At 40.8% G+C, this 19974-nt stretch overlaps 1 protein-coding gene across 1 annotated transcript in view; it reads left to right on the plus strand.

Moving 5' to 3' along the window:
• Positions 1 to 19974, plus strand: part of LOC115377410 (SH3 and cysteine-rich domain-containing protein 2-like) — a 28566-nt gene that overhangs the window by 5329 nt on the left and 3263 nt on the right. Inside the window, exons 2-9 of the mRNA XM_030077114.1 lie at positions 5758 to 6130; positions 7370 to 7464; positions 14180 to 14264; positions 14467 to 14579; positions 14733 to 14796; positions 17505 to 17560; positions 17828 to 17916; positions 19290 to 19341. Of these exons, the coding sequence (XP_029932974.1) occupies positions 5758 to 6130; positions 7370 to 7464; positions 14180 to 14264; positions 14467 to 14579; positions 14733 to 14796; positions 17505 to 17560; positions 17828 to 17916; positions 19290 to 19341 (927 nt within the window). The remainder of the gene's footprint in view (positions 1 to 5757; positions 6131 to 7369; positions 7465 to 14179; positions 14265 to 14466; positions 14580 to 14732; positions 14797 to 17504; positions 17561 to 17827; positions 17917 to 19289; positions 19342 to 19974) is intronic.

The raw sequence follows: 19974 nt of genomic DNA on the forward strand, positions 1-19974 counted from the left end.
TTTCACTGTCACATGAAAATCCAACAAATCCAAATTTCAGTTTTCACTTTTTCAAACCCATGAAGATCTATGAAGCTGTTGCTTGTTGTTCTGCTGTTGTCTGTCATACGGAGGAAGACTGGACCTGCTCAGACGAACTACATTTCAACACACAGACAAATAATCATGACTGACTTGCGCTGGTGACAAGGATTCCCTTTTCCCAAGATGGTAATACAGAACTAGAAATAGACAATAGTTTGCACATTAGCCTCTAATCATATTGTCCTAATGGGATTGTCAGGAACACCCTAACATGTCGCGGATGACCCCTTTTGTCCCCTGTCCAGCCCCACACGTTCAAAGTACAGCTATTTCAAACCTGTTATGATGCTGAACTAGTGATGTTTTGTTGACTGAAATGCATCAAAACGAGAGTGCAGCTCACACTCCATACACAAATGTGCACATTTTTCAAAATACAGCATGCTTTGGAATTCCCAAGTATTGCGTCTGTATTTTGTCAGTGTGCATGTGTGTGTGTGTGTGAGTGAGTGAGATAACCCCACTGTGTGACAATGTCATCAAAAGGCAATCAACTTGTTATGAGCACATCGATGAGTGTTGTGCTTTCAGCGCTGTGAGTCACCTCATGCTAATTGCAGAAGCTCCTTATGCAGATAAGCCTTTTAAACGGCTGGATTTGCAAATGCGAGCTTCTTTTGGCGCTCACACTCGGGCAGGCAGCGTGCAAGCTGATGGAGTCTTTGCTAGCAAGAGGCTGTGCATCACGCAGCCTGTCAAACAACAGCCAGGCATCTCACAGCCACACACAGAGCTGTGAATGCCACAAGGAAAGGAGGGCATTGATTCACACTGTATCTTTCACCTCAGTTAAGATCTAATATACTGGATCAGAGAGACACCTCTGGTTCTCTGGAGCCTGTCTGATTTATTTTGAACTATAAACTTGTTTTGGTGTTTGATAGCAGTAGCTGATTGGATGTTGTTGCTGTTGGTTGGAAATGTAAAAAACAATTTCCAAAATGTCAGCTTTTCAGAGACTAAGAAAAAGAGTGGGGAAAGCTGCCTTCTTTTTATCCAGTGAGATTTTGAAAAGGTATCTTAAAGCCCAAGGCTCATACAAATAGTAAGGCTGAAAATGCACATAACAGAGTCCACTGAAATGATACTTGTATCCATCAAGGTTTGTTTTCACACTGCCATAATTACAAATGAACCTTCTGATACTCACATTATGAGTGATAGGTGGCAGCAGTCCTTCTAGGCTTCTGGAAATAATAGCCAGTAAGTAAGGAAGTGTGAAATGTAATTGGACAAGCTATTGCATGTCCCTGTTTTTACATTTTGATCACACTGGAAAACCAGGCTCTGTTGTTACTGATTCTGCTACGGTGGGCTCTACAGAGCAATCAAAAGGAATAGAAATTTAAGCCTCTACCGTTCTGTGTGTTTACATGTGTTATATGGAAAATAAATATTAAATGCCAAATGTTTTCACACCATAACTGCTCCAAGGCAGTCCAAGTTTTGGCAAACCAAGTGTGAATACTCTACTTGGAGGTTCAATTAAGCCACAGTTTGGTTTGTATTGCGGTTTTTGCGTCATGATTTTGGTTTTGGTTCAGTTTGTATTGTACAGCAGGAAGGAAAACAAGCAGTTTTCTGCATTTTGTCTTATTCGCAAAAAGAACAAACATAACAAACATACAAATACTTTCAGTATATGCATTAATTCATCAGTATGTGGTTGTATGGCTCTCATACAACCACATGGGATGTGTTTGCAAGACGGCACTTTTATTCTCCTATTTCAGCATTAGTAAATGATTTGCCCTGGAGGTCCAGCCGTCACTGTTGAGAACTTTGTAGGGTGTATTTAGTGTTGAGCTGCTCTTCTTTTATGGTTTGGTTTTGCACCTTATTGAGCGGTTCAATTATTTACAATTTGGTTTTACACCCCTATTATACACAATATTGGAAATGGATGGATGGATTGATGGATGGATGGAAACAAGCTTAAAATTCATATCTGTTAAAAAAAAAAAAAAAAACACCACACGAAACAGCACCCAGATGGTTTCACGGCATTTATATTAATTCAGTATGATTTTTCATAGAACTGGCTTTCAAGAGAATTGACTTAAGCGAACTATCAGTGCTGCCAGGAGACACAAGTGCTTTTTGGATGCAGTGAGGGGACTCTCAGTTCATGACATGATTCTTAAAACCTCGAAATACCCCTTAATATAGATTATTTGATTGACTGTGATACGATACATGGAGACTGATCTATACATTGATTCCTGACTGATTGTGAGAAGGAGGATATTGTGTTCTGGGCTGGAATGAACAAAAGTTATTGAGTTGTTTTCTTAGGACTGAAAGACTTACTTATTTTAAATTTGAATTGGTTATCTCATTGACAGTAGCGATATAAGCCTTAAGATTTTTCTAGCTATATGAGAGATTTTTCTTTGTCAGCGACAGTAGCCACACCTGAATCTCTTTCCTCTGTACCATCTCGGTCTTGTGAAAAAAGGATGTATTTGGTGACAAAACCATGGAAGATGAAGCTTCATTGTAGTGGCTGCAGGTTGACTTTTCGCCTTTCACAGGCATCTTGTGTGAACACCCCCCCACACACACACACCACCACCACCCCCCTTAATCATTAATTTATCCAGGCATTCCTCACAACAGCCTATTTATAGAAACCTCCACCAAACATCTCTTCGCTCTGTACTCATCTTCAAACAGCCAAAGAACAATGCCAGGACGTCTGCTCTGTCTCTCCACTGTACTGTCTGTCTGTCAGAGGGGAGAGAAAGAAAGGCCCCGCTGCATTGTTGGGCTTTCAAAGGCGAGAGGAGGAAAAGGGAAAGGTATTTTCAGTCCATCTGTCTTGCTCACTTTCTCTCTCTCTGTTTTTCCCTTGCTCTCACTCTCTTTTTCTCTTTCTTTCCTCGCTGTTTCTCAATCATTATTGTTTCCTCTCTCTTCCTCGCTCTCTTTTCAGCTGTCCTGGCACTTCCCTTTTATTCCTTCCCCCCGATCCTCTGCCTCCATGTCTCAGAAAACAACCTAATACCGATCTGTACTCTGTGCTGAGCTAATTGGTGTCAGTAGTTCAGAGTGACAGGTTAGCTTCTGGTTTTGTGAGCCATAAATAGGCTCTTCAAAACTTGATGGGGAGCGCTGTGGAGATTTATAGAGGATTTTATTCCTTACAACTGTGCTTTTGGTCCTGATCTCTTTTCAGGGCAGGATGTTAAGGGAACACCATAAAGGCAGAGTTTCTCTTATGAATAGTTAAACATGCACATTGTTTCGCACCAACACTTGCACTTGCAGAAATCACGCAATGCACCGATAACTCTCACAAAGAATTGTGCACGCATACTAGGCCTGGCCAGTAATTGAGCATTATTTATCATCTTGAACATCAGGGAAGCATTAAGGTGAAGTTGAACCAAATGGTAAGGTTAGATGTGATGTCAAACAAAACCCTTAAACTTTTCAAATGACGTTTTCCTTAAAATGTTTCATGCATAACTTAAATAAAATGTGCCTGTTATCATCCATTTAGACAGCAGAACTGTGTCATGATATCTCAAAATCACTATACCATGATATGATTCTACTGAAAGATGAAAAACGATAATATTGACTTATCACCAAACAGCCAAAGATATTAAACACTTGGCCCTGAGTGCTAAACATTGCTGAGTCAGATACCTCAGCCACAGCTAGCCTCTGCTAGCTTTGCTGTACATTTTTAGAAATGCCTTGGCATGTTTTGTCAGGAGTGTTGTGTTTTAGCCAAGCCAATTAGCCATTGGATCAAGCAGAGAGCTCCCCTGTAATCGGCCCACTGATTAGTTCTGTACAGTATATATTACATCTTCTTCATGTGACTTTCATTTATTCCATCCGTTCATGCAGGTCAGCTGACTGGACAGATTTTAATAGGAGCTCAACTGAGGAAAAATTGGCTCAAGTGAATAGTGATTTGGGCAGAGTGCCCAAAATTTGTGAAAGCTATTGCTTTGACCCTGTTTAAACTTGGCTTTAAACTCGTTATTACACTTTTTGAATCTAACCGAGCGCCGATGAATTATTTTGAAACATTTTGTTTCTTTTCTTTCATGTGTAAAAAATGACGGAGATGTGTATTAACTTGACGACATTCACACTTGAAAGTTGTTTGTCCCTTTTTCTTTTCAGCATATGCCGGCCTTCACCAAAGCAAAGATAAACAAGGTCGGAGAAGTTAAGAAATCTGTTAGAGAGGAACATCCATTACTGAATGGGCCACCAGTCAAGCCACAAAGGGCCATTAAAGAGAGCATGGACTCAGCTCCCAGTAGAAAAACATTTATGAGAGCCACTCACTAATGGGTCAACAGACAGGGCCCTTTTCATCACTCACACTAATTGGCATCTGTGAATCCATGGCTTAACAGAGAAAAAGAAGAACGTGCTCAACATTATTGATTGAGTTTTCTGCGCAGAGTGCAGATGTTCATTTCTGTGAGCACTCAAAGGTGCAGACTGCAGATGTGGATACTACCTCCACACAAATAAGCAGTGATATAAAAACTATTGTCGCAAGCTGGTGTGTTAAGTCACTGCCTTTTTGTAGCACAGACACAAATCTCTACAAATCTTTGCCACAAACTAAGCAAAAGGAGTTCTGCATTTCTGTGGACAAAAGAAAAGCAGCGATGAATCCACCAACAACGAAAGAAGGCACCATCATAACTTTATTCCAAATACAAAGCAAAAGCAGGTACGACTGTATGTTGTATCTGCATATAAGGAAAATTCCCAAAACAAAGTTCACAATCCAAGCAGTAATGGAGGCAGCTAATGTGCTCTCTGGGTAAATAGCAGAGTTATTCTTCAATCTCAGGGACCCATTACTCCGCTGTCCTCATTCTGCAGGCCACTCCGTTGATGTATGAGTCCACAGCAGTTATTATTTCCATATATTGGAGCTCATTGGCCCTAACACCCCCTAATCTTTTGTCATTAGCAGTTTGCCTTTATTGCGACCAAGAGCGCAGGATGGCAAGCATCCTCGAAATGGAGGCTGGCGGAGTGAAAGATAAACACAATGTTTGCTGTGCATGACTGCATCAAATGCAAAGGTGCAGGCCGCTCAATAAAACTAATCAAATGTGAATTTTAAGGGATATTGACTAGCCTGGATTCGCTAGGGATGGCAAATTTGTGATCTAGGGAAGGGGAAAAAAAGCTGAAGATGGAGGATTGTAAGCCAGCTTGGCAGGGCAAGGTCGGTCAGAGGGTAGGGCCGAGAATCAAACAGGCTGCTATTGTAAAAACATTGCTCACTTGGGGTCGAACACATTTTTTTTTTTTTCCATTTCAAAGGTCCATCCATTTGTGACTGAAATGTAAAAGCTTCTCACTCCTCTTTCATCTTTTCTTTTTTCCCTTTCTTTGACTCAGAAAGTTTATAACAGAACTTACAAAATGAGTACAAGTCTTTCAGGTGCTCATGTCGTTCTTAATGGTTACTGAAGTAAAGCTTGTTGCATACTCAGTGCTGCATGCACCAGCACCCCGGAGTGGGTGTGTTTCTCTCATATATTCCACTCTTCTTAGTAATTACATCCTCATTTCCATCCAAAAAAGCTTTGTAATTTCAGCTCTCCTGGAACCTTTTATAATTAGACATCACTCTTTAGAGCACAAGGTCGACTAAAAATCTTCTCCACTTTTGTGTTTCAGCTGCAGCGGCTGAAACGCTCCCTGTCCTTCAAGTCTGTCATGCGCAGCAAGAGTGTGGACAACTTCTTCCAACGCAGCAACGGTGAATCTCGCCTTCCCACGGCTCTCATCACCGCGCCCCCACCCCCGCCATCTCCACCCCCTCTCTCCGAGTCGCCCCTGGCCTACGAGCGCTCTCCCTCCCTTTCCCCCTCTCTCAGTCCCAACCCCTCGCTGTCATCACACTCACCTTCCATCAGTCCCTCACTGTCCCTGACCTCCAAAACCCAGCCAAAGCCTCAGGCCCAGCAGCAGCCTGTGAAGACCCACTGTTTCCAAGAGCACGTCTTCCGCAGGCCTACCTGCTGCCAGCGATGCAAACACATGATCCAAGGTTGGTCACATGGTCCAGTCCAACTCTCAGTCAAGGCAGGAGTAGGTCCTCTTTAATTAGGGATGCAATGGTCAATTGACTGACCAGAACTAGACAGTATTTGCAAAAAAGAAAGTGACCAGCTAGTGATCCGGTCACCAGTTACACATGCATGGGAAATACATGTGATACACATGGCCAAACACATACAACTGGTGAATCCCTGCTTTTAATGCCAGTGTCATGAAACAGCATGTAGTGCATATCAATCCAAACCCAGGTAGGGGACATTAGAGATTTTGACCAGCTTGCTGTTAGGTTGCCCTTCCCAAAGATATACTGTATTTCCTAACAACTTTTTGTAATTGTTGAAGTTTCTGTGTAAGCACAGTGGATTCTTTGGGTATGATCTGTTCAAGAAATATGCAAACTAGTCAACAAATGTTCTTCTGTGTTGTGAAATTCAATATAAAACAAGTGATCCCAAAGAAGTGACATAACAACGTATGACAGAAACAGGAAGTCATGATTTGATCTCAGTGTCCAATTCAAGAAATCAGCTGATTGCCATGTTAGTCAGTTAAGCACCTCCAACATGAGCTCAGGGATTTGTTCTATCAAACATCACTGATGCTTGAAAAATGAACTTGTTTGAGCAAGTTGAAAATATTGTCGGTCTGTTAGCATGTCAGTCTCTTAGTCTGACGTTCTCATGATGCCGAATGAAGTTCCTGCAGTGGTTAGCTTGGTGCATCACTGCACTATAAACACTAGTGTTATGCCAGTGCCAAATTGTATTTACTGCTGTGGCTACTTAATCTGGGTGAACTATTTCTGACATGATGATGATTTCAGCATTTTATAGACTAACAAGTTGAAATCTGAGGACTTTCAAGGAACAGGAACTGCTCTTCTCTATATTCAGGATAGTGTTCAGCATCCAGATGTGTTTAGGTTTAGATAGAACATTAGATTTTTCATGTTTGATTTGTTTTTGCAATACAATACATGTCATGGATTGATTCAGCACTAATGGAAGATTTTTACATTGCTGTTTTTATAAATAACAGTTATCCAGAATACTTAAAATTGCATACCTGGCTCTAGCTGCATCATATTACTGCTGATGCTTTGTCACTGGTTTTTGTTTGGCCAGGTTTTTTTTTTTTTTTTTTTGCCTCATTTGAGTTATTTGATGACACCTGCCTTTGGCCTACCGAGATAGCTGTGTGATGATGTGAAATGTCTGTATCAATGCAGGGAACTCCAAGCAGGCGCTGCGCTGTAAAGCCTGTAAGCTGGGCGCCCACCTCTGGTGCTCGTCTGAGCTCTCCCAGCAGCCCTGCAATGGAAAGGTAAGACCTAACATTGACCCTCATTAACTCAAACCTATATGGAGCTACATATTAAAGCTAACTGCTCCAATGGAGGAAGCAGCAGCGTGAAGTTTGTGTCTCTACAAGTGTCTGTTGCTCTGTAAGGAGCCTGCTTTCAGGACATATTCAGTCATCTGGTGTTGTGCTAATGGTGGAGGTGTGAAACTGTCTCACTTGCAGCTCCAAACTCTTCAAAGTAAGTTGTTTACTTTGAAGTGCATTCAAGTGACTGTGTGATAGCATATAATTGACATAATTTTAAATTTCATCAAATCATTGGATGACCGTCCTGTAGATGGGAACAGTGCCATCCTTGAATAGACTCCCATAGGATAAAATGCATCAGCACAGACTGAGGGTGATTATTCAAGATGATGTTGCATTAACTTCCATTTATCCTGCCCTCTCAAATGGTAAGAAAGCCTAAACCATGTAAGGAAAAATGCACAAAACTGTTCTCAATCTACAGTTGTTTGCCAAAATATTTCCTTCATGGTAGCCCAGCTGACCTTGGTCCAAATGTTAAATTTATCATCGACACCAATAAGTTTAAGCTCGTTTTACATTGTTAATGGTATTCTCTTCTCCTCTAATCTATTGTGTGCGAAGGGGTTTACTGGAAATGCATGAGTTCTCTGGAGGGAAGCGAATGACACAAAATGCATTGTGTCAGCAGAACAAAACAGCGTGGGGATGCTGTAATTGTCTCTGCCAATTGGTTGGCATTGTCAGTGAGCCTGGTAATATGCTTAGCCCTAAAGCCCCCATGTTGTTAAAAGAGGATAAGCCCTTTTTCAAAACAGCAGAGATATACCAGAAAAGGTAAGGGTTATACACGGAAAGTGGATTGAACAGGATTTTGCAAAACAGCCTGAGATAAGTGTGAAAAAAGAGAGAGAAAAGGTGGAAGTGTGATAAAATTATCTTTAGTCTGTGCTATAAGAGGAACAAAAGCGAGAGGGCTGAGCCTGGTGAAGTTTTAAAGGCCAGGTCCCAACATTTTTTTTTATTTATTTATTTTTTTTTTATTCAGGCTTTCTGTCCTTCCTTCTTCATGCGCTGTTCCGTCTTCTCCCATAACTCCACCCCACCCAGCCCACCCCACTCCTCCCCACTTTCTCTTGTCTGGATGCTTCATTTCCTTCCTCCCCTCTCAAGTCTGTTGGAAAATCAATATCTCCCTGTACCAGCTGGTCTGGCTAATTCAGTGTGAAATTTGGTGTGTTTGAGGCGCACACGGTCCCTTGAGGATATGACATGGCAGGCTCTAGCCAAGCCTTCAGCAGTGTCCTTTCCTGTGCATTGCACACTCATCAAAGCAAGGATTAGCCATTTCTCAGAAACTGGATGGAGTTGGGAGCTAGTTCTTACACATCCAGCCTACGGCCTGAGAATCATTCACTCTTCAACCACAGTCAGATTACAGTGTCACTTAAGCTTTTGTATGCAAATAGACCCCTTGTGGAATTTTACTTGGACTGCTTTTAATGTGCTGTAATTGTTCAGTTGATAAATTTTAATTTTATGGCATACTGATCACACTGTATGTTTAGTGATATTCATCAGACAATTGGCATGTAGAGGAATTGTAGAAAGGATTGTAATGTAGAACAGATTTTGAAACTGATGACCTGCTGGTGATAAGGAATTGTCAAAACAAGATGAACAACATGAGGGTCGGTATAGAATTAATAAACATAGGCAATGTGTGTTGTGCTGATCACAAATGCTGATCTGGTTTCAAACGGTTGAATCGTCCCTGGCACCTCTATGTGAAAGTCAGTGATCTCATTAGGATGAGAAGTAGTATCAGCAGTGTGAAAAGTAGTATTCAGTTGTCTCCTTTAATCAGATTTACTGTAAGAAATGTGAAGTCCATACCCAAATTAGATTTAGACAGCTGACTCTAACAGCTGAATACTAACCTTTACCAAAGCAGCATAAAAAACAAAGCTTAACATGTTCAAATTTTACATACATGCAGTGTACTGCATGTCTGAAGCCCTGCACCAGCATACGTGTCTGTCAACTTTCACAAACAAAATGTTGTTTTCTGTCTGTCACGTTAAATGCACGCAGTTGAAACTGGGTTGTGTTTTGATGCCTTTCCCCATCCAAGGACTAAGTGATAATGCACCTCCCTGCTCTGAGCTGTGCAAGGTAGTGGAACATATTTGCTTAGATGTCCAACGTCAGGCTGCTAGTGCAGACTTTCAAAGCAGGTATCAAACAAGCAACTGTCAAGCCATTCAGCAAATTGATTATCAGCATTTACAGCGAGGATAGTGTAGGTCAGCAGTGTGTGCAGGACATTTTCACACTCTTTATCTGAATTTCTCTCCCTGTCTGTTTATCCACCCTGGTGTCTCTGTCTTTCCACCAGTCAGTCTGTCTCTGTGTCTATCTATATTCCTCTCACCACTTACCTCATTTAGATTCACATTTATGCATTTCAGTGGTGCCCTTCAAGTGATTTATCATGAGTGCAATAGTAGAATAAGCTTTGATTCCTGGATTACCGACATTATAAGCAACTAGTACTAAGGAATGCAAGCGTCCAAGCCATAGCACCCAGACAACAGATGTAATAAATTTTCCTGTTTCTTAAGAACATTTATGTATAAAAGAAATGTGCTTGGAAAAGAAATGAGTCAAGCAGAAAAAAGGAGCAACATCAGGGGGGAGTAGAAGAGGAAAGTAGGAGAGTGGTGAGCGTGACATGCTTCTTGAAGAGACGGGAATTCAGTCATGCATGAAGTGACTCGACTCGTGGTCAATCCACTATTTGGAGCCAGGAGGGAGATGACTCAAGGCTGAATGGAGCAACGGCCCGGATGCTGCAGGGAGGAGAGCAAAGTGGCCGGTAGCAGCAGAGCACAGTCTGGAGCTGTACCAGGGCCTGGCAGCCTTTCTCAGCAGGAGATCTACTTTTCGCTTGAGCATGCTGAGGTGATCTGTGAGCACCAGCCATGCAGACTCAGGGAAAAGCATTTTTACTCATAATGGAGGATAAAAACTGCTGAATTGGAGAGGGAGAAATTACACAAATTAATATTTGTGATACATAAAAGAAATAAATACTGATGACTGTGTTGCCTCTGGGCCGCTTACCAGCCAATTTGCTGAGTGCAACCACATATGACTGACTGCTTTAAAATGTTCTAAAAATAAGGCAATCAGTTTTTAAAATGACTTTGGAGGCATGCCAGTCTTTTACAAACCAATGTGTTTATTTATTAAACTTAAAAATGTGTTACACTATTACACAAAATATCAGCCTGCTGAGGATTGCACAAAATAATTGCTTTCACGGAAACACAGTGCACACGCCCACCCTCGCTGTAACCCCAGTTTGTGTCAGAGAGCGAGTCTGCTCTCGTATGTTCCAGCAGAGTCTCAGTCCAATCGTGCTTTCTGCGGGTCCTGACAGAGCAGAGTGTGAAATTTCAGTTTGTCTGATCGCTTAAATGTCAGCAGTCCAAGATTGCCTAGTCATGCTTCACGGTCACCATTGCTAACACTGTTGAAATGTAATTAAATTATTACTGGGAGGAATGTTTTTTGCAGGGGTAGAGTTTTGCTCAGTGACGTCAAATAGAGGATTCAAGCTTTTTGATGTGTAGGAAATTATTTTCATGCTACCAGTAGTAGCTCATTAGTCTGTTTTAAGTTGTGACCTGAACAGAGAAGAGGAGGCTGATTTTCACTCATTACTTCATGTAATCAGATGGGGAGTGAAGAATTTGCCAAGTTTATGCACATTTTTTTGTTACTTTGTAGCTGTGCAAGAAACAAAGGAAAGAGATATGGAAAAAATCCATCACAGTAATATGGAACGTATTTTGAACAGATGATGATAATAATAATAATAACAACAACAACAACAATAATAATAATAATAATAATGATACATGACATTTATATAGTGCTTTTCAGCATACCCAAAGTCGCTTACAGAGCAGAAAAAAAGAAAACAACTTTAATAGGATGATGCAATAATAATAATGTTGTTTGATAATATAACAATTTAAATTATTGCATTTTTTAAATTCTTTGCCGTTAACATATTATCTGTCAGTGTTATCGTATTATCAATAGCAAATATGATTCACTCCTTATGAAGTTATAATGGCCTGTTAATATAATAATATGTTGTCACTGAAGTATCTGGGAAATTATTACTTCAACATGTTTTACTACATTTCTGACTCACAGTTTTATTATATTTTGAGAACTTGTTAAACATCCATCACTACATTATCAGTTGCTACATAGCTTGAAGCCTGGGCAGTTATGATCTAGTAAGTCATTATTATGTGTGAAACATTGAGTTGAAAAGAAGCTGTACATTTACATGTTTAAAAAACAAAACAAAACAAAACAAAAAAAACAGGAAAAGCAGTGATATCATATATGTGTTTTTAGAGATCAGAAAGGCTGAGGTGATTTGTGGTTGTTTTTTTGTTGTTGTTCTGCAGAGGAACTGAGTTGAGAGCAGGCAATATGCAGTCTCATATCAGGGCAGCTCATTTCACTGAAGAGGTGAAGCCGAGATAAGAAAAGTCCCCAAGAGCTTCTGCACTGATTCTTGTCTGTCAGAGCTGAATGTAGCCCTGATATTACTGCGGTGCCTGAAAGCAATATTTCACTTTGGAGTGACTTTAGCAATTTTTGGAAGGTGTTTTCTGACAAGATCACAACTGTCAGCCACTCTATTAGTTTCTCACTTTAGTGCCAATCATTTTGTTATTTTATTTAATTTCCCTCATTTCCATTTACTCCCTTATTTCTGTGTTTTCTTCCACGCTGTTATCATCTTACACAAGGAGGAGTTTTGCCTGTTGGATTTATCAGTGAAGAGGCTCAGTGAAAAGCCTGAATGTCAGAGATAAATACACGTTTCAGGGGCAGCTGCTGTAGTATCAGACTTTGACATTAATGGTGAGCATGCGGGGGAATTTCAAAAGTGAAATATTGCCTTAAGACAGAGCTGACAGCAAATGGGGCTGTCGTTTATCAATCATTTATAAAATCCATTATGATACAGATGTCATGGTACGCCTGTGGAATACTTTTTACTATGAAGCTCATACATAAAGCATTTCACATGGTCTGACTGAGTGACAAAGGGACAAATCAAACAAAGAATGTCTGACCTCCAAAATAATATTTGGATAAAATTAAATATCGATCAACAGTCATTAGTAATGTGGATATGATGACCAAGAAGGTAAAGGCAAAAGATGTAACAGCTACAACAGTCTAATAAACTTTGAAAAGGTCGTCTCTTTACTATGTTGCAGCCTTTAAAACCAGGACAACACTTAACCTACGATATTACGATCCAGAATCCCAGATGATATTTAGTCTCATATCATGATATCGATATAATGCTGATGTATCGCCCAGCCCTACTGGGCAGGCTTGATAACTCTTTGACCTTTACGTGAACTTTGTCGACTGGATGTAAGCCTCTTTGATTCTGCCACAGAATGGCAGTTCAAAGATATCTCTTCTTTTTTTTCTCTTCTGTTATGCCACATTATTTACAGCCTACAGCAGTTAGAATTACTGAAAGAAGAACTACTGCAATCAAATAAATCTAGGATACTATCTTTATAAGCTCTTTCTATTTGGAGAGCAAGACACATTTACTCACAGCCCCTCTGTCAAAAACAGCACTTTGTGCCCGTATCTGTTAGACTGATGTGTCACATAGCTTAACAGTTCTCTCTGGCTAAATAAAGAAACCAAGTCAGAAATCTAAGGTTCTGCGACATTCGATCTGCATTGGTTGATCATCTACTGTATAGTATGACTGCAGTCTGACAGACCTTTGATGTGTTCGACTGCTCAGACTAGATGAAAAAGGCAAATGCGAAGGAAGTGCAGCTGTTGTTCAGCGTGCATAAAGCAGCAGTGTTGGGGAAAAGTACTTTACAAACTCAGTCAGTAAAAACTAATGATGGGCACAGCTCATCTAACCAGCACCACTGTGAGAGTGCAGTTCCTAGTCTTTGGCTTTGCTGCTGTAGCACCACTATAGTATGTGTACAGATGTGGGGTGATCTAGTGGTTAGAGTTCGTCTCAGTACCAACAGGTCTGAACCTCACTGTAACAAATGCATCTGTCCACAGCGTCACAGTGTGATGTGAAAGTGTAAAATAGCTGAACAGTCTTCAGTGCAGCAAGTGTAGATTGCTCTGAATAAGCTCATCAGGGAGCCTAACATGCAAAATTTGTGTAGAAAAAGATCAACCAAGAACCTCAAGCTGACCCTTCCCCTCCTTTTCCTACAGTCCAAATACAACTCAGAGAAATTACAAAAAAAAAAAAAAAAAAAAAAAAAAAAAATGACTTAAAACTGAGCAAAATGTTGCTTAAAATCTGCCTGCTGGTAATGTTGCTGAAGTCACTCGAAAAGAAAAAGCACTCCTTTTTAGGACAAAGACACCCCTTTGTCCAACATTGAGATTTCTTTTGAAAACATCCTCAGCACAGAGATATGTTTTCAGCTGGGCAGATTACATCACACAGAGGCTCATCTTTCCTCAATAAAGCCAAGGTTATTGTCTTACAGCAACAAAATAAATCTGCCCTTTTGTCTTTCTTCAGTGTCAAGTAACATTTATACTTCCCCTCTCCTCCTGTTCCCCTCCCTCTTGGCTCTCCGTCTCCCTGTCGACCTGTCAGACAGGAGCTTTTAAGCGGAACTTCAGCTCTCCTCTGCTCACCGTCGATCCGCTGGGTGTGGTCCAAGAGGCCCCCGCCGCCCAGGGTGAGTGACAGGACCGCTGGCTGATTCATCACAACTCCCAACAAGTGGATTCTCTGGATGACTCAATACTGTGGCCTCTGAGCTTTGCTGTCTGACAACAACCTTTGTGTGTATGTGTGTGTGTGCATGCATGTGTGTGCAGTGTGTCACCCGAAACTCTGTGCATGTGTTGCTCAATGATATCTTATTTGGGTGTGTGCAGAGGCAGGAAATGGCATTGTTGACCCCGTGTACGAGGCATTGCGATACGGGACGTCGCTAGCTCAGATGAGCCGCTCCAGCTTCGGCAGTATATCAGAGTCCCCCTCTCATGAGGTAGATAAGTACACACACACACACACACACACACACACACACACACACAGAGCCCCTCATAGAAATTCATGTTAACATCAGTCACAGCAAAAATATTGTTGACTATGTCTCTCTGCTGTTTTTCTGCTCACTCTGTTTTTTGTTTTAACACAGACAGAAAGACTGGATGAGAGACTAGAAAGCCAGCCAATAGCTGAAGAGGAAACCATCCCAGGAAGTGAGTCAAATAATTTTCCATTGAACCTCTGACTTTGTAATCTAATTTCTCCTTAGAATTTTTTTTAGAAGCTGGCACAGCCATACTCTGATTTTGTTTCCTTTGTTCACTTCACAAAACAAAGTCTGGGCACAAACCATTTAGAAAATAGTTTGAGCAGCAAATGGCGTTTACAAAAAGCACATAGCAAGTGACTGACTCAACCATCTGTCAGTCATTAGTTAATTTGTCCAATCAAATAATGCTTTAGCGTTCCGCTGTCGGGCCTGACTTACAGTTTTTCAGAGGCTGTAGAGTACTCAGTTGTAAATCTAGAGTGAAGATGGTATCAAATGAAACTAGACAACCTAAGGAATTGCAGACATGCCCACCTTATGCTAATCCCATGCAGCCTGGGGCTCAAACCATGCAGTAGTACAAATGCGTTATATTTGCCTATTCTAAGATGGTGTATTTGTGCAGACTGGGGTCTAAATTTTTGTTTTTTGGTTTGACTGGAAAGCTGAGACTCTTGTTCTTTATTCATGTTCGATGATGTTTGCCCCCATGGCAGCCATTTCTTTGTAGTGAGACCATTTTTTGAAAGTTGACATCACCGTATAAAATGATCCATTGTGACCTCTAGGATAATCACAACCTCATGAAACTTCACAACCACAAACTAGAAACTAACAAGGAGTTTCTAAGCAATTTCCAGGAAGAATGCTCACCATCAAACTAGATCTTGGCACACTAATGTGGTATTTTGGAGGGATTTTTTGACCTTTTTTATTTATTCTTGAGTGGTCAAAAATGATTCAGTTTTACACCAAATCTACGTAACAAATGGCATCCAACCAAGAATTGTTTTAATGAAATGGCTACCATATGCTCTCATCATAATGCTCTAATCTTTATACACCCTAAATTAAAAAGGGGCCTAAACAAAACACAATGTTTATTGCAGATTTATGACTATAATAACTTGACACAGAGTGCTGAGCCTCTACTGTTGACCCTTTATTTCCCCCTGAAGACCCCTAAGATGAGTCTAAAGAAAGAGCCGGAACAGTAAGGGGATAAACAAACCATGTAGCATGAGAGCGCCGAAGCTAAACAAACAGCAACTGTGATGGTGAAAGGATCAAGTACAGTATATTGGTAAGAGAGTGATAGCCTTGTAGGTTTTTCAGCTTGAGAGAAGTGAGAGTGAAGAGAGAACAATGTCGTGACATGCTGTGCCCGGTTGTCCAAATTACAAAAAAGAGGGTGTCAAAGAGGGTGCTGATCTATAAAGATACAAGCTGTGGCTGTGTTGTACTACAGTTATTACACTGCTATTTCTGCCTCTCCTGTGATGGATTTTTTCCCTGTACGATTGCTAAACATTTTTGGAAAACAGTGAATATAGAGAGAATGAACTGACACCAAAACCTATGTGCTGTTAATTTTATTGTTGAAATAATATTGAAACTTGTCTGATTTTAAAATCAATCATTGCTGTGCTGGAAGTATCTCAACATGATGTTAGATCATTTGTTTTTGTCCAGTTCATCAGTGGGATTAAGAGAGATACACCACCAAACATCAACATGGGCCCAGAAATGCAAAAAAACAAACAAAAAAAAAAACAAAAACAAAAAAAACACATGTAGCATTGCAAGTCCAACATGTAATTTTTTATACAGCTGTGCAAAAAAAAATAATAAAACATCGCAATATTTTTTTCTTAATGCTGTTTTGATTCTCTAGCCTCCTCTATTGAGATGTATCATTTCTCAACTCTTCAAGTTCTTCATTTTCATATGACGCGAAAACATCCATATTTTAGTGCGCTATGTTAAGTATGTGAGTTGTGCCAATTCTGTTTTAGTAAATAGGAGTGAGAATTTTGACTTAAATTGCTTTCAGCCAGCTTTGCCACTGATTTATCACATATGTATGTATATTTTGCCTACCCAGGGGTTATGTAGTAGGTTGTAATTTAAGCTGTATTTATGCATTTTCAGTCAATGCTGGTGAGCATTTCAGCGTATCTTAATAAAAAAAAATTTACATTGTGAGGTATGCATCATGGTTTGTACTGTATAATAAGATCCTTGACAGCAACCAGCTGTAGGTTTTTAACAACACTAACAGTTATAAAGTGGATTTTTCCTTTAAGGCCATGATGTGTTCAATGCTGAGAAAAAAGATCTGAGTGTCATAAAAAGAAACATAAAATAACATGTTCCATTAGCACCAGAGAGAGTGCGACCGAGGTGGTATGTGTGTGTGTGTGTGTGTGTGTGTGTGTGTGTGTGTGTGTGTGTGTGTGTGTGTGTGTGTGTGTGTGTGTGTGTGTGTGTGTGTGTGTGCGTGTGTGTGTGTGTGCGTGTGTGTGGTGCTTAGCTCTCTCCCCCCAGTACTTTTCCCTCTCCGTCTGCAGTCCCAGGAGATGGGATCATCTCTGTTTGTACTGCTGCCACTTTAAATGACCTTGGCTTTGACCTTCCTTCTGTTTGCCGCAAAGTGACAAGACCTCTCTCTCTTTCTATCCCTCCCTTCTTTTTTCCTCTACCTCTCTCTCGCACACCTCTGCTGTTTCTCTCTCTCTCTTCCTCTGTCATACACACAACCTTTCCTCCTCTCACAAATACACTTTGACTTTATCTCTCTATCCTTGTCTCGTTTCACTTTTTTCCTCCCTCTGTCTGTGTCTCTCTCTCTTTATGTTTCTGTCTCTCCAGCGCTCACCCCTCCTGAAAGTGAGAAGGCTGATTCAGAAGACAGGGTCAGCCTGAAGGTGTGTAGTCAGCATTCCTGTCTTGCCTTCACGTCTCCTCTCTCTCTCTCTCTCCTCCTTTCCTTCTGCTTGTTTGTCTCCGCTTTCATTCACCCCTCTTCGAATTCTTGCTTCATATTCACTCACTTTCAGACATTTACACTTCATTTAACACTCATGAAACTTTCAAAAGCCCATCAGGAGCGCACAGATCACCACCTTCAACTCTGTTTTTCTTCTCCTCTCCCTCTCTCTGCCCCCTCTGTCCTCACTCCTCTTTGTCATCAGACCCCCAAGCGAATGGAGGTCCACTCCATCCACACCTACGTGGCTCTCTACAAGTTTCTGCCTCAGGAGAAGAATGACTTGGAGCTGAGGTCAGTCCTTAATGCTTGCCTATTAATTGTGTGTGTATGCGAGAGAGAGTGAGACAATTGCCCTGCAGTAATCAGTTAAGAAGAGAGGACGGGCACATCAGGCCAAACTTGCACAGACACTCACACACCATCTGCCTCCTCAGCGGGATGATAGTAGGGGGTTGCAGGATCTGGGGTTTGGGGAGTAGGCGGGGTGGTGGGGCAGGCTGGGAGGCCAGGAAGGACAAACAGCTGCGACCAGTGTGTGACAGAGTGAGAAAGAGAAAGAGAGAGAGTGAACTGAGTGTGTGTACGGGTGGTGATACTGCTGAGCTTGGGTATGACACCCACCACTAATCAGAGTGATGCATATCAGCAAGCATGTAGCACAGTGAGGCGTGTCTTCACACAGAGATTTCCACATACATCAACTTGTACCATCTGTCCCACATCAGCATCATGGAATTAAATCAAAGCTGTAAATGTGTTTCATTATCATGTTTATAACACATAAAACAGCGAGAAAATTGGCACATAGTGACAACAGCTGGGATTAGAGCCCATGTAGTGGTGAGTTGAGTGTGACCAGGCTTTATTCATCCCATCTGACTGGTTAGCAGACTTTATGTAATGTTTTTTTTTTTTTTTTTCTGTCATTATGTCCTGCACATGTTTTGATTTCTTCTTTTTGCCCGTTTTCTGTGAGCAAAGTTTTGTTTTTTTAACTAAAGCCTTTCCAATCTTAGCCAAACTGTTTAGATGTCTAAACTTAAAGTTGCACTATGCAAAATTACCAAGGCTTGACTGAAGTGAGGGCCGTTTAGATTTGACTTACAAAAAATGTGTAAGAAACATTTAGACTCAACCATCAAATCTCATGCGTAATGTTATTTTAGTAGACTAGACTTATTAGACATGCGATAATCTTCTCATGTGATGAACAGGTGAAAATGGTGTGTCCTCACAATCCATGCTATTTTCACAGAATGTGTTTGTGGCAGAGAAACATAATCTGCACATCCCCGTAGAGTTTTCTTTTTATGCACAAAATTAAAAAACTTTTAATTTTTTAGGGAATTTACTCAGGACATAATGAACTTAAACTACTTATATTCTGCACATGATTTACTTTATGTTGCAGACTTAGTCAGAATCAGAATCAGAATCAGAAATACTTTATTGGCCCCCAAGGGGAAACTGGGTCAGTTGAAGTTGCTCAATTTCCAAGAGAAAAATTTAATCATAAGACAATAGAAATACGAAATATCTAATACATGTCTTACAAATTTTGAAAGGTATGTGTATCAGGTATAAATTGCATTAAAATATGTGCATGTGCATGTGTCTGTCCTCTCCTCTGAAGCACTGTATTTGACCAGCTTTTTCTCCTCCAGGCCTGGTGACAGAATTCAAGTCACAGATGACTCCAATGAGGACTGGTGGAAGGTGAGCTATGGAAAATTCTCTCTTCCTGGAAGAGATTGGAAATCTGAAAAATGATTGAATCATGAATGTTAATTCTTATTTGTAGCGTTCTATGAATGCCTAAGCTCAAGGCCAGGTGAATAAAATGCTATTGCTACCAGTCAGTGGAAGGCTCTATTATGAGCACCACCACACACATGTGGCCTTCAATAAGACGAGAATCAATTGAAGCTCTCACATTCAGAGTAGAGCTATTCAGAGAAAATGAGATGGCAGAGAAGGTGGATGAGCTTTGAGGATAGCAGGCGTGGGTGTTAGCAGAGCTAGTTAGCATGAAAATGCAAGAGGAACAGACCAGACTGCAATCGGTGTTTAATGAGCCACCTGAAGGTCTTAACCTTCACCAGCTAATGGAGGACAGGCAGACCTGCATGTGTGTAAACAACCCACCAGGGGTGCAAAAAGCACCAAAATGTCCCATTCAAGTAGACCTAACCCCTCAAGTGAATTGTACTCTGAATGAAAGTTACACATTCCTTTTCACAAAAGAGACCACTGTTAAAAGTATTTTTTTCCATGCAGTTCAAAAACTCTGGAGGGCAAAGTTCAGTGTAGACTTTCTTTTAAATAGAAAAAAATTCTTGCTTCCTCAGC

Source organism: Myripristis murdjan, chromosome 19 (assembly GCF_902150065.1).
Source record: "Myripristis murdjan chromosome 19, fMyrMur1.1, whole genome shotgun sequence".
NCBI lineage: Eukaryota > Metazoa > Chordata > Actinopteri > Holocentriformes > Holocentridae > Myripristis > Myripristis murdjan.